This window comes from Pararge aegeria, chromosome 20 (assembly GCF_905163445.1).
Source record: "Pararge aegeria chromosome 20, ilParAegt1.1, whole genome shotgun sequence".
In the NCBI taxonomy this organism is placed as follows: Eukaryota; Metazoa; Arthropoda; class Insecta; order Lepidoptera; family Nymphalidae; genus Pararge; species Pararge aegeria.
The window spans coordinates 16,040,086-16,055,292 of NC_053199.1; the positions used below are offsets into that span (position 1 = coordinate 16,040,086).

At 37.3% G+C, this 15,207-nt stretch overlaps 2 protein-coding genes across 2 annotated transcripts; both read left to right on the forward strand.

The window, feature by feature from the left end:
• The first annotated feature begins 208 nt into the window (after nt 1-208).
• On the forward strand, nt 209-1,871 carry LOC120632590 (probable ribosome biogenesis protein RLP24). Its single transcript, XM_039902513.1, has 3 exons — nt 209-343; nt 434-756; nt 1,454-1,871. The coding sequence occupies exons 1-3, from the start codon at nt 263-265 to the stop codon at nt 1,617-1,619; spliced, it is 570 nt and encodes a 189-aa protein (XP_039758447.1). The 5' UTR covers nt 209-262; the 3' UTR covers nt 1,620-1,871.
• A 1,815-nt stretch (nt 1,872-3,686) lies between these two features.
• On the forward strand, nt 3,687-14,240 carry LOC120632832 (neither inactivation nor afterpotential protein G). The gene is made up of 11 exons (XM_039902857.1): nt 3,687-3,871; nt 5,659-5,861; nt 6,756-6,974; nt 7,141-7,353; nt 7,991-8,154; nt 8,777-8,937; nt 10,377-10,498; nt 11,395-11,578; nt 12,262-12,406; nt 13,155-13,322; nt 14,071-14,240. Exons 1-11 carry the CDS (start codon nt 3,745-3,747, stop codon nt 14,201-14,203), a joined length of 1,839 nt encoding a protein of 612 aa, XP_039758791.1. The 5' UTR covers nt 3,687-3,744; the 3' UTR covers nt 14,204-14,240.
• Nucleotides 14,241-15,207: the final 967 nt, after the last annotated feature.

Below are 15,207 nucleotides of genomic sequence, written 5' to 3' on the forward strand. Positions count from 1 at the left end.
ACTCTTTCATCAAAATATCTATAACGGCCAACCGTCAATAGATAGCACTAGTTATTATTAATAGATGTTCTGAATAATTATAAAATATGAAATATCAAATGAATATTATTTAAATATTTAAAATGAAATAAATAAATCGCAATATTTTTTTTGTGTCTCAAGTATTTTGTTTCAATTTTATCGCATAGTGGCAATACTAAACGGCAGCCATATTTCCTTCCTTTGACGTGCTGTCAAACAACAAAAACAGCACGTGTGAAAAATGCGTATAGAAACTTGTTATTTCTGCTCCTCCAGGGTATATCCTGGTCATGGAATCCAATTCGTGAGAAACGACTGCAAGGTAAAGTAGAGTGCCGCAAAAACTTCCGACGCACCACTTATATTTTTCATAATATTTCATACGCATTACGAAGTGATTTATTCTGTTTAGATTTTCAGGTTTTGCCGTTCAAAATGCCATGCAGCGTTCAAGAGGAAGAAGAACCCGCGTAAAACCAAATGGACCAAAGCGTACCGTAAGACTGCTGGCAAGGAATTGGCTATCGACCCATCTTTCGAGTTTGAGAAACGTCGTCATGTACCAGTCAAATACAACAGAGAATTGTGGACTAAGACCGTTGAAGCCATGAAAAAAGTCGAAGAGATCAGACAGCGGCGGTCCAATAACTATATAATGCAGAGGTTGAGGAAGGGACGAGAAGTGGAGTGGCAGAGAGATGTTAGAGAGGTCCAGAGGGATATAGCTCTTATAAGGTAAGACAATTATTATCTATATTACATTTGTGTAACTATATTAGTAATCTTAGTAACCTATAACAGTCCACTGCTGGACTAAAGCCGCTCCAAACAATACAGTTTGTCTATAACCGAGGTATGAAAATGCTACTGCCCATTTTTCGTTTATAACATTCCCTAAGAAATATATGCTATTTATTGTCAGTCAATAAGTATAATCTTGTTTTGTTACTTCTCTCATTGTGTAAACAATGTTTTTGGTCCCTTTTTATAGACAGTATCGCTTAAAATGAGAATCAAACATGTGTATTAAATAAATCAAAATTTTACCATATTAATTTGAAGGTTCTATTGTCAAAAATATGTCCAAATATAGTTACAATAGTAACATATCGAAGCAATGCATGGTGTTATGTTTTTTTATTGGTTTTAATGCATAATTTAAAGAAAATATTGGCATTCTGCACTCCTCTATATAACTTTTAGGGAAATTTACTATTCCTCCATCTGCACATTTTTTATCAAAAGGGGTACAAAGTTTTTGTTAAACACATTAATACATAGATAAAATAGAATATGATAGGCAGGGATATTTGTTATAACTGCATGTTTTTTTTTTTTTCTTAAAACATTAAAGTTAGGTACTAATCACTTTACTGTTTTATAACCACAGAACATTTTAACCAGTTATTAACCAAGTGTGTCATTGTTTTAGATCACCAGCCGCCGGTCTCAAACAGAAACAGGACACAGAAATGGAGGTGGAGCCTGAGACCATTGAGGTAGTGGACTCCAGGGGCAGGAAGCAGGTCATTGAAGCTCCCGTCATGGTGCCCGCTACAGGGGAAATGATTGAAGATTGTGGAGAAATTGATTTATAATTATTAACCATTGGTTTTTTAAACAATGGAGTTAGCAAACCTGCTAATATTTAAGTCAAGGTATAATTGTTTAAGAATGAATCTGTCATTACACCATTTTATCAGTTGTTACATGTTGAGTGAAATCAAACTATCATAGTATAGTCAACGTCAAGAAATGCAACAAAAATAAAGTTGGTTGCCTAAGATGATATGTTATACCATATTTCATGATGAAAATGAAACATTATACTATCATTTTAGTAATATTTATATGTTGTTTTCTTTGTATTTAAGTTAAACATCCTCAGCATTTTAGTATCCCCAAGAGGGATTCATAGCATAGGTTTCCGCCTAAATAAAGATTGATGGGCTTGTATCAAATGAAATGAAATGGCATGCATACATGGTATGCAGTATGCACTTAACTGCCAGATGATCTTCTTCTTTCTCTGGGCTTGTCTCCATAATTGGTCGGCCGGAACCTTCCGTTGTACATAGTGCCACTGGTACAGCTCCCTGCTGGGTCACTTTAACCAGCTGAGCTCACTCCAGGAGACTGGCAGATGATATAAAATGGAGAAAATTTCCAGCTACAAAAACTTAATGGTAGATAATCCTTACTAGGCCAGCATGGTGGACTACAGCCTTAACCATTTTCATTCTTGCAAAATTGTCTCTGATAGTTTCCTCTTTCTGCTCAATCACTGCACCAATTGTGTTGGAACTTTGCTCCGAGATAGTTTTCATCCTGGAGACAGGGATAGCAAAGCTAGTACCAGAGATGCATACAGGTACGGGAAAACTAATATTTACAATGGAAAAATACAAAGTTTTCTTGAGAAAATGCAGGTATTGTACCTTGTAAGTATGTACTAAAATTACCTAAATAGTAGAACCTTTGTCATGCCCCATCCAACCTAACTTTTCTAAGGCACTTGTGTTTTAATCTTTTAAGTAGGTATAAATTAGTGACGGTAAATTAGCTTACTATTAAGTTAGGGCCACACACTAAAATTAAGCACATATAATGGCAAATGTACCTACTAACAGAAAGTAAGTACTTGAGTACATTTCTTGCAAACAGTTCCGATCAGTCCTTAAGCAAAATAAAACCATGGTATAAGGCATGAAGTCTCGAGGGGCAACATAAAAAGCACTAAAAAAGTATTTGGTAGCACTTTAAAAAAAGGATACCAGTAGGAACCTAACTAAGTATATGAAAAATCGCATAGAATAGCGATATGTAGTTTACTCGTGGATGGAGTGCCCATAGACCATTAGAGCATCAAAAGTCGGTAATACGGCACTGCAACCTATACTTCTCGCCTTTATCCTAATTTATGTCAGGTCGGTACAACGTGTATTCTTGAAACTTCAACAGATTAATGGTTTTTTTTCAGTCGGCATATTTTTACATTACCTATAAAATAAATGTGTAGTTACCTACATTGTAAACAAATTCAGAAATTGCGGCACCGCTCAGTATAAATAAAATATTGATTTTTGACGTCACCCAGTAATGTAATCCTCTTAGGTTTTCAAACAGGGTTTAATAACATTTTATATTTTTCCAATTATTCCCCAACCATTTTGATAAATTATTTTACAGAAAGTTTGGTACCTTAACCTTTAAAGTAGGTGTTTAGTTATGATAATAATGCCTAATAAGTATAAAGTACTTCATACCTACTATAGTTAGTACTTAGTGGTTATAGTCTAGCATTAGATATAGACTGTACCGAGAATAAAGTGAGACTTCCCCAAGGTAGAAACTACTATTAAATTACCTATTGAAGTCTATACCTAGTCCAAAACTCGAATGAGATGTAACCAAGGTGTGCGTCACACAACCTTTGAATTATAAATCGATTAAGAAGCAGTAGTACCTAACTTCGTAGTTAGTACTGCTACAATCTAAACGTATGATGTGTTAAGAAGTTTAAGTGAGTTTCATCAACGATATAGCGATTGAATTTCGTTGATAATTGAAAAGAAATGGCAATCTGAAAAAGTAATATTTTGAACTGAACCACAGGGTTTAGCACCACTGTCTAATTCAATTAGTACCGGTAGCAATGTCTGGATTAGATAGGGCGAGTCGGTGACCAAACAACGTTTCATACGTTGTGCAATCTAGGCAAGAATGGCCTTGTATTCATACCTGATCAGTATACTAGTGGCGTGTGTCTCCTATGTTGTATACCAGAAATATACCAATGTTTATACCAGTTTAGTTGTAAAACCAGACAAGCGGTATGATTATATTATAGGTAAGACTTTTGAATTCAATCATAAAATGTACCTAAAACTTAAACCTGACTAAAATATCTTCGGTAATTTCGGTATTGTGGTCCAAAAGAATATCGAAAGTTTTATACAAAAGAAAGCAATGACGAAGAAAATTGTTATTGCTAATTAAAAAGACCAGGCGTTAAAAACTCTCTATATGCTACTTATTCTGAATATCGGTGGATTACAAATTACATTAGAGACTGTAGAAAATACATAACCTCAATTGCCATAGGAACTAGATCTTGGCTAGAAATTTTGAACTGTGGAGAAACTTTCCACAGTTAAGACGTAGAATAGGCCTACTGGTCTTTTTTGGAATTACCTTTATCAGAACCATACAAAGTCGATAAAAAATGTATTTTTTTTTTTTTAAACTGAAATCTATCTTGTCTTGGTACTTCATCAAATCAACCGGTTGACGTCCACTACTGGACATAGTTCTTTTGTAGGGCGTTCCAAACTCCACGATTCTGGGCCGCTTGTTTCCAGCAGCTCCCAACGACTCGATTGATATCGTCTGTCCACTTCGTTGGGGGCCGACCAACGCTGCGTTTACCCGTGTGGGGTCGCCATTCCAGCACCTTGAAACCCCAACGTCCATCGGTTCCCCGAGCAATGTGCCCCGCCCATTTCCTCTTCAGCTTTGCGACTCGCTGAGCTATGTCGGTAACTCTGATTCTTCTTCGGATTTCCTCATTCCTTATATAATCAGATACTTCCAATATTGCACTCTGCATCTGAGCTGAGACTCTGAGCCTTCTTATGAGCCATTTCCGATCATCATTGGCAACACGCATTTGTTCAAGACTTTGGTCTTCAGGTACTGAGGGATTTTGGTCGAAAATATGTCTCGAAGTTTCCCGAACGCTGCTCATCCGAGTTGGATTCGGCGGTTACCTCTTTCTCACAATTAAACCTACCTAACTGGATCGTATCTACAATTTTGAGTGCAGAATCAGTAATGACGTCACCAGTTCAGGTTGTAGAGCAGTTTAAGTATCTAGGTCATATGCTGTCGGGATCCTTGAGCGACGATCTGGATATAGAACGGGAGCGGAGGTCGCTGGCCATTCGGTGTAACATGCTCGCTCGTAGATTCGCTCGGTGCTCTGAGGATGTTAAAATAACTCTGTTTAAAGCTTATTGTTTAAGTTTTTATACGTCGCAGTTATGGATCAGCTACACCAAAAGATCCTTTAACACCCTCAGAGTCCAGTACAACGACGCGCCCCGCGTTTTGTTAAAAAAGGCGAGGTACTGCAGTGCGTCGGGCATGTTTGCCGATGCCGGAGTCCCCGACTTCTACGCTGTGCTCCGTAAGAGAATTGCGAGTTTCTGGGAAGTCGTTGTAAATTCCAACAATAAGCTCCTTAGAGTCGTCGCTCAGGCATCCCCTGACAGCGTATTTATTAAACATTGGCGAAAAGTGCACCAGATTCCAAACACGAAATGATATAAAATAGTTGGATTTTAATTTTAGTATTAATTGAAATTTAATTTATTGTAATTTTTAATTGTAGATTTTAATTAATTTTTTTTTTTTTTTTCTCTTTATTTATTTATTTTTATAATCGGTCTTATATTTATTTTGTGTTTATTTTTAAAATCTGTCTTATATGTATATTTATTTTGTGTTAAATTTTGTAAATTTTGTATATGGGTCCCCGACCTGAAATAAAATGATTTTATTTTTATTTTTTATTTTATTTTATTTAATATACCTACAATCATATTCGCTCCTTTAAATACTACCCTTGCTATTTAGTTGGCGCGGGTACAGCAGGCTGCGTGCTTGCATCGCGCCTGTCCGAAGATCCTCAAGTGAAGGTACTGCTCATAGAAGCAGGTGACCACATGGGCTACTTCACCAGGATTCCACTAACATCCACAGCGGCCCAACAGGGGCCAAACGATTGGTCGTTTCGGGCTACTCCCCAAAAATATTCTTCTTTCGGCCTTTCGAATCAGGTTGGTATAGTTCGTTACCTTTCCATTAGTCAACCAATTAAGATTATACATGAGGAAAAATAGAAGATGTTAACATCTCCAAGAGACGTGTTTCAGATGTATAACCACAAAAACTTCATCAAATTACAACGTGGAAATAGAAATAATTCAGATACGAGTAGATACTACAAAATTTACTTTGGATATGGATTATTTTTCAAGCTCTTTCTAAGAAACACTTTCAGCGCAGCCTGGTTATCTTACTACTTCAATTCTACCCTAAGTAGATAGGTACACACGATTTTTTTCTAAAGTAATAATTGGCGGACCTACGGAAAACTATCGCCTGCATACAGAACAACACTTCGCAGGACATGCAAGTAACACGTCCTGCCGTCCTATGCGGCCTGTGCCTATAAACCTGAGGCGTATGTGTTTAGCCTTATGTCCCTGTAATAACACAAGAAACCACGCCGTTCAGACCGGTTAACGGCATCGCAAAAATGCTCGTTTACGGCAGAAATAAGCATGGCGGGAGTTGAACTTTCCCGGACGAGCTTTGTCACAAAAAGCTGTAGATACTAATACAAAGAAGATCAAGAAAAGTTATTGGCTCTAACTTATAGAAACTTATTTCTTAAATTAATAAAGCTGCTAAGTTATCAAAGTTAGGCAATTCCTTCCATTCAACTAGTAGCATTCTAAGCAGCAAGTTTTACGTATAATACAGTATATGTATTCCATGAAGATGGTTTAGTCTGCGTGTAAGTATTGCAAAGCTGCTTCGTTATCAAGTTAACACGCCTTAGGCAATTCCATCCTTTCATCTAGAAGCATACTAAGCAGGTAATTTTAAAAATAATACAAATATTTCTTCAATATAGAAATGGCCTAGTTCTCGTGTAATTATTGCAGACTCCTATAATCCCTCGAGGCAAAGGTCTTGGTGGCTCTGGCCAGATAAACTTCCTCCTCCACGGTTTCGGGCTTCCTGAGGATTATAACCGTTGGTCCAGGCTTGGCTTCAAAGGATGGACGATGAATGAGCTGAAGCCCTACTTCTTGAAGGCCTTTGGTACTGTTAGGAGCGAATTTGATTCGGATATGTGCCCACCTAAAGGATTTTGTGCTAAGGTAAAAGACTGTTTTGTCTAATTAGTTTTCAGTCCACCTTCAATACTTATCATTCTAGGTGAATTTTATTAAATAAATATACCCTACTAGCTGATACCCGCGATTCAAAAGTGCTTACATTAGGCCTACTTGAAATAAATGAATTTAGAATTACCCGTTTTCACAGGCTCCAATGAAACTAAAGCTCATAGATGAAGAGGATGAACTAATGACGTTATTCAAGCAAGCATCTTCAAGTATCGCGGAAGAAAATACGCTGTTCAGGAAGCCTACCGCAAGCGTCAAAGATGGCAGCAGATACCAAGCGTATGATGCGTATTTAAAGCCAATTTTGACTAGGAGGAATTTACATGTCCTGCTCAAAACGCAGGCGATTTCGGTAAGTTCATTTTATAATTTGTGACTACGAACTATTTTTTGCTTTAACCGCTCATTGACATTGACGTTTCTAATATCTATCACAGATTATACACCTACCTACCAACTAAATCTATTATCATTTAAGTATCTTATAACTTGTAGTCAAATAAAATAAAATCTTATAGATTGTGTGCCACGGACCTAGATGATGAGGTTAACACTCTCCGAAGCCGGCCGTTTATACTGAAGTCCGTCACATGAACTCACGGGCCTTTGAGAAAATTATGGAGAACTCTCAGGCATAGGTGTCCTTACGATTAAAGCAAGTGATATTCAATTCCTTAGAATGCACATAACTCTGGAAAGTTAGAGGAGCGTGTCGGGGATCGAACTCAGTCCCCTGAAAAGGTGGCCAAAACTGACAGTATATCTAATTCATATTAAAGTGTTAAACAATGAGTAGAGCATTGATAAAATTAATAATAAAAATTGAATCAATAAAATAACTGATTAAAAAAAGGCTCACGATTAGCTTATCGCCGCTACATTCTATAATTCAACAAAGAATATTCCCGTAGCTCCTGAATTGATCAAACACCGTAAAAACTTTACGGTCACGATGGAAAAAAAGTGTTTCAAAATTTTTACGTTTTTAGATACGTTTCGAGAATAAAAAAACTTCATCTATCTACATACTGAAAGATCATCGGAACCTGGATAATATATTTGTTAACCGGGAGATAATTCTCAGCGCTGGTTCCCTGAAAACGCCACAGATTATGATTCTGTCTGGTATAGGACCTAGAAGTTTAATCAAGAGGTAAGTAATCCTTACTCTCGTCACAGATAAATAATGGAGAGGGACCATAGATCATATGTTCTACAGGATAGCGTTGTTTGGCTCATATGAAACCAAATTTAGTTTTCGACCTTTTCCGATTTTTTCAAATTAAGAACACATACACGTTCCTAGCTTCTGGTGTTTATTTAAATAAATAAGTCGACCTTAAAAGATAGCTATATGCTGTCCGAGCATTGTTTTTTAGAACTTTTCAAGGGGAACTAGTTTAACCGTTTACGCAGCGCACACAGCGGAAGCTTTCAATAGGAAACAAAATCCCCCGATTTTGAAACATTCTTCATTCGTGCTATGCTCCTATTTGTCTTAGCGTGATGATATATAGACTACAACCTTCCTCGATAAATGAGCTATCCAACACTGAAATAATTTTTCAAATCGATCCAAAAATTCCTCAGGTCATCGCGTTCAAATAAACAAACAAAATCTTCAGCTTTATGTATTAGTATAAGATTTATTAATTTAGTATTTATATTTTGATACGAAGTTGAATAGCGACCTCCTTGACACCGTAATTATGTCCAATTATATTATCGGTAAGTACGAAAGAATTAAAAAATAATTAATTCGTTGTTTCCTCTAGATTGCGAATAAATCTGGTATCGGCCAATGAATATGTGGGTCAGAATCTTCACGACCACTTGAACCTGCCGATCTACATAAGCATCAAGCAACCTGTCAGCGTGACCCTCGCTAAAGTGTTCAGCGCCACAACTCTTTGGAATTATTACTGGAATAATAGCGGTGAGAAATAATTGCTTATTTATACAACGTGCAAATGAAAACCGAAGCAATACTTCACAGGCTTATTATAATATACTGTCTCTGAGACTTATTATATATACTGTCTCTGAGACTTATCTGTGAAACCGAAAACCAAAAAGTATAGACGGCCGATTGGCGCAGTGGGCAGCGACCCTGTTTTGTGTATGGAGGGTAGAGGTAAGGAGAGTCATCTTATATGGGAGAAAAGTTGAAAAAGTGTCCAGTTGTTGCGCTAAATAAAAGTTCAAAAATCCTCCACAATGGCGCTGGTGGATGCACAGGGTATGGTGTGAATGTAGCAATCGTAGATGAATTGAAGTATGCCGAGTTAAAAAATTTAATGTCATTATTGACTAAAGTAGTTAATTATTGAGAATTTCAACAACTTACGTTGTACAAAATATTGTGGTAAATATAACCATACTTCCTTGTTTATTTTTCAAGCCTACTCTAACAATATTTATATTTGGCGCTTCTTTTAAGAGTTACCCTGATGCAAATGTGGCGCCATCCTAATTTAATACATTTTGACGACACTTTTTCATATACACAGATGACTCTCCTTACCTCTACCCTCCATAGTTTTGTGATTAAAAGCGGCGGATTCGATTCTCAAAACTGGAAAATATTTGTATGATGAACATGATTTGTCTCAGTATCTGGGTGTTTATTTGCATATTATAAGTGTTTATGTATATTATTCATAAAAATATACATCAGTCTTTGTACCTATATCACAAGCGACGCTTAATTAAGGGCTAGATGGCGAAATGTGTATTGTCGTAGTATATATATTTATTATGAAAATTAAGCTTTATTGGCGATAATCCGCAAAAGGCGGAAATCTTTATTCTCCACACAAACCAGATCTTCGGCAATGTACCCTCTACGCATCGCTCCGAAATCGGAGCATAGCAAATTAAGCATAATTTTCATAATACATCATGGAATTCCGCAAAGTAACGCCTGCTTCTATCCATTATATTTATTTATTATTTATTAAACAGGCGGATTTTAAGAAAATCTTAATATTCAAGTTAAATAAAAGTTAACAACTTTAGATAACCTGTGATAAATAAACACAAACAAAATAAAGTAGTAATATTGAATATTGATAGACTCTATTAACTTTACGTTATATAAAACATTTACTATATATATATATATTTTTTATTTATATTTATATAATTTTTAAATCTTATTTATTGCACCACCTACCTCTTTTCTATGTTTTTTCCTTTTACGCCATTGGTTGCCTGGAAGAAATCGCTATGTAGCGATAAGGCCACCAAATTGTACTCCTTGATATGTATTTATATCTTTGTAACTACTTTTTTTTTTCTTTGGTGTACAATAAAAGTGTATTCATTCATTCATTCATTTACTTTAGTAGCTTTAACAATAACTTTGGTCTACAGGTTACCTGGCATTTCCCCCTGTGTCGGGTGTAGAATACCAGAACTCATCAGCTCTTATGTTATTTTCCATGGGCTCGACCAGCGAGAGATTACTTCGAGGCATATCAAACTATAAGCCCCAGGTACGAAAGGGTCCAATACGGATTAAGTTTTGTCTGGTGGGAGGCTTTGGCCGTGGCTAGTTACCACTCTACCGACAAAGACGTGCCGTTAAGCGATTTAGTGTTCGGGTGCAACGGCGCGTAGAAACCGAGTAGGGTATGACTACCACTGTATAGACTGCATCATCACTTACGACCAGGTGAGCACTAACTTGTAGTGGGATAAAAAAATTTTACCAGCACAAAGATATAATACGCCGTGTGGGGACTGCAGATCAGAATACATTAGTGACTACCTCTCCTCTTCCCGCGGATATCGTACGAGGCGACTAAGGGACGGAGAGCAGGCAGCAGCATCCTCTGTGCTACTACTACCATCTACTGCGATCTGCTCAACGTGGTTATTATGGACAAACCCTTCTGTTAGGAGAGGCCATTAGTCCAGCAGTTGAATGTTATATGCTATTGATGAAAGATATCATTGGGGTACCCTCATCATCAACACATCAGTATCTATGTGCCTATTTGAATAAAGAAATATTTGTCTTTGACTTTGACCTTAAATCAACCTCGCCTACCCACACGTAGTATGGAATTTGGTAAAAATTGTTTTGCAGATTAAGTACCATGAAATATTATTTCCTGTTAAGTCAATAAACCTTTGGGAACATTACGGAGAATTATCAGGCATGCAGGTTTCCTCACGATGTTTACCTTCACTATTTCAAGCAAGTGATATTTAAAGTGCTTAAATTCAAATCGCTTAAACCAATCCGCAATAAGCCAGCGTGATGGACTACGTCCTTAACCCCTTCTCATTGTGCGAGGAGACCCGCGCCGTGCGGTGGGCCGATAAGGCAGCTGCCCCCCCTGGGTACGCCTATGCCAGCTTGTATCCAATATCGTTTTGTCTGTAGGTTTTCCGGGACATATTTCCCTTCCCCAACGATACGGCCAGGGAAGGTTTCATGTTCCTCGCGACCTGCGTGCAGCCCCGCAGCAGAGGTTCGGTCACACTAAAGGACTCCAGCACGTCTGTACCCATCCTGGTGGATCCCAACTACCTGCATCGGGACTACGATGTCAAGTGTATGGTGAAAGGTGAGATACGTGGTTTTTGCGGAGACGCTGTCAGTCTCCCTGACGCAGTGGTGGCCCTGACATAGGAAAATTGTTATTATGCTATGAATGTTGACTTTACAATGAGGAATTGATACTTAACAATTCTTCATTGTAAAGACAACATCTCCTGAGTATGCTCCGGTGTCGAAACGAAACGAGCGTCGAGGGGGCATTGCCGAAGATCTGTGTGGAGTCAATCCTTATGATTAAAGAAATTATAAATTACCATATTGTCTTGCATACCATAGATTGTCTTGCTTTTCACGGAGTATATAAAATTAAGCTTTATATATCATGGAATATATGCTCATAATATATCATGGAATGCCGCAAGGTAACGCCTGTTTCTATCCAATATGGAAATTTGTTAATTTATAAATTCTGAATTTTCCCTTGTCTGGGCTAGTGGAAAGCTTAACTTGACAATGACGCGGTAGGTCAAGCGATTTAGCATTCTAGTACGATGGAATGGGGAACGGGTTTAATAATATATAGTTTTATACTCTTCTCTGGACAAAAACATTTAACTTTCACACGACAACAAAAAGCCCAGCGCTTGAGGATCATATCCGAACTATTTTCCCTTACGTAATGATTTCTTCCTATCAACTGCTACCGCAAGCCATATAAACATAATGATTAAATATGAATTTTATTTGTAGCAATTCGCAGAGCAGAAAGATTAGTATCGACGAAACCTCTCCAGTCCATTGGAGCGCGCATCCACTGGCCGCGGCCGGAGCGGTGTCTCCCATTCTGGAACTACTCCAAGCAAGATCAGACTGGACTTGTGAAGCGGAGGAAAAAGTATGAAACCAACGCAGCATCGGCAGGAGATACAAATTATATCCCCTGACATGGGGACATAAAGCTGTAGGAGAAGATAACATTATATTCATTCCCCGGGGAGAAAAGTCTCCTGCCCACGCTAGACGTTAACTTTTCTTATACCCAAGTAGTAATTAATTCCGTTACTATACTTGATGAACTCCCTGGTTCCCAATGATGAGCACTGAGGTCTTATAAGTGGGTGGTCTCGGTTTCGGTACCAGGCAGGGAAAATTTGGGCTTCGATAGTGGTAAATTACCGTCCTACCGACAAAGACGTGCTGCCACGCGATTTAGCATTCCTGTAAGATGCACCAGAACCGATTAAGGGTATCGGTCTGATATAACTGCCATACCGGGGACAGGTTAGTCCGCTAACGTCTTAGAATGCATCATCAGAAATTGCGGACAAAGTAAACTTTTTAGTCGAATAAAAAACGACATCTTTCTGGTCGGACTACTTTCTTCTTTTTCTAGTTTCTGAATTAGCTTTGCCCACTCAAGATACGAGCCCTTTATAAATAGCAGTTTGAATATAATGAGGACAATGATGATGATTTATTTGTACAATGCTTGAGAAAGGTAAACTTTGTACGGAAACATTATTATTTAAGAATATTAAATTGAAAACCAGGGAATTTTCTTCATGATGCATGTTTGATTTTGGACCCATTTCGCATTATGTTTTCATTGAAGTTGAATATTATCTATATGTATACATTTTCAGAACCAAAACTCAAAATGACAAACAACGGAAAGAAGTTCCGAAACCCAAACCAGTAATCCACAGTCCTCCGGATGAATACTTAGAATGTATGTTGCGGGAAGGCGCTGTAACGGGGCATCATGTAGCAGGAACTTGTGCTGGAGGGAAAGTCGTTGATGATCAACTGAAGTAAGTATCATAAAATTCAAAATTCATTTATTTCAAGTAGGCCTAGTTCATAAGCACTTTTTAACCGTCAAGTCAGTGCCACCGGTTTGCAGATTCTACCGAGAAGAATTGGCAATAAACTCAGCAGATTGATTCAACATCATCTTACAGTTTAACAACCTTTAGAATTTTTCTAAAATGAATGAAAGTGGAGCAGCCTGCTTTTTAGCAGCTTCGTATAAAGTCCGGACCGACATTATAGATAAATAGATATATAAATTATAAATTGCACGAAATTAAAAGACAATAAAATGAATATGAGAATTTCAAAATACAAAATTAAAGATGTGAAAAGGACCCTTAAACTTTATGATCTAAATTCATTTTTTTATTTTGACTCACAAATGTACTAAGTGGCAACATCAGATAGGTTACAACGTCGTATTCTGAATTAGAATTTACTCATGCGCAGCTGTTAAATGTAAAATGTTGCAGGTATACCTAAGCAAAAATTTTACAAACGAGTAGGTATTACGAAACGGTATTTCTAATTGCCTGAACCAAATATCAAAGTATAATCATATAACTCAACATGGAATATTTTCAGTGAAGTAAAGTGATTGGTAATATAAAAACTATCAGTGAAGCCTATTTTGGTTAATGGGTTATTCCTTTTCATTTTCTTCTTATCTTCCTTTTTCTTTACTTCTGTATCTTTACTTTTGTTTTCGTTCGTTCTATTCCTTTCATTTATCAATAACCTTTTCAGGGTAAACAACGTTAAAGGGCTACGGATTATGGATGCGAGTGTATTTCCTTCGCCAATATCTTTGTACCCTAACTCAGTCTTGGTGGCCATGGCTGAGAAAGCCGCTGATTTGATACGACACACGCCTAACTAGTAATTGTTTACAAAAAATTTGGAATAAAGTGTTTTCTCTTTGTAATATTTGTTTAATTTTGTGATCCCAAAATGTTTTACTCCAAAATTTAACTATTGAAATAACCACGGAGCAAGTTTCATTGGAAACTCAAGAGGATATAGATAAGGGCGCCTTCGCTTCCTTGGAAAGCTTCGATTGGAACCTTGCTTGTTTCGTGTCGCACTTGTTTGACCTTATTACCTGGCACACGACTATCGACACCATGCTGAGGTCACATAATTTTTCTCAGTGTTTATTACGGCAGCCACCTCAATGCCTGGGGTTGACGGTAGCTGGATTAGTAAACATCATCGTCTTAACCTCTTTTGAAGGCATGCCTAAAAGAAAGTCGCTTTTTGACCCTGGACACGTCAAAGTGGATACGGATATGGATATGGATATGGATGCACATACAAGCTATTGTATGTTACGATGAGATAGGTAAACCCAACACATAACTTAGTTCTGGAAAATTAGAAGAAAGAAGAACTTTTATTTGGGTATACACACACTAAAATTAGAATACAACTTATAGTCTACACAACAATTATAGGTACGGTCTATTGACAATGTCTCTTTCCTCCATTAAATAGGACGCACTACTAATACCAGAAATTAACCGGAAATCAACTGATCCGAGTTTAATATATTCGTTATATTCTTTTCTTTATGTTCTCCAATAAGGATGACTGTACAATCTGTACTCTTCGAAAAAGATTTTGAAGATTATCAATTTTGGCCATTATACATAACTCAGGTTGCTACTTAACTTGCGGACGTTTAGTAACATGTTGTGAATTCCCTACAAAGAATAATTAATTCCCTGAAACCGCATTACAGATGTGTTTTTATAAAGCAAGGGTTATTTTCTAGATTAGCACTTTTCAATTCCTCAGACTGCGTCGTTCCGTTCATCCAAATAAACTTGCACCCATAGAGTCGATAGAACCTTAGGGCAATAAGCCCTGCTTAATAATCAAACT

Excerpts from the sequence above, each read along its gene's own strand:
- LOC120632832 (XM_039902857.1), top strand. The coding sequence starts at position 3,745 with ATGGCCTTGTATTCATACCTGATCAGTATACTAGTGGCGTGTGTCTCC. Across the intron at positions 3,872-5,658 it reads GCGGTATGATTATATTATAG|TTGGCGCGGGTACAGCAGGC; the intron begins GTAAGACTTTTG and ends CTTGCTATTTAG. Across the intron at positions 11,579-12,261 it reads TGTCAAGTGTATGGTGAAAG|CAATTCGCAGAGCAGAAAGA; the intron begins GTGAGATACGTG and ends TTTTATTTGTAG.
- LOC120632590 (XM_039902513.1), top strand. The coding sequence starts at position 263 with ATGCGTATAGAAACTTGTTATTTCTGCTCCTCCAGGGTATATCCTGGT. Across the intron at positions 344-433 it reads TCGTGAGAAACGACTGCAAG|ATTTTCAGGTTTTGCCGTTC; the intron begins GTAAAGTAGAGT and ends TATTCTGTTTAG. Across the intron at positions 757-1,453 it reads AGGGATATAGCTCTTATAAG|ATCACCAGCCGCCGGTCTCA; the intron begins GTAAGACAATTA and ends TCATTGTTTTAG.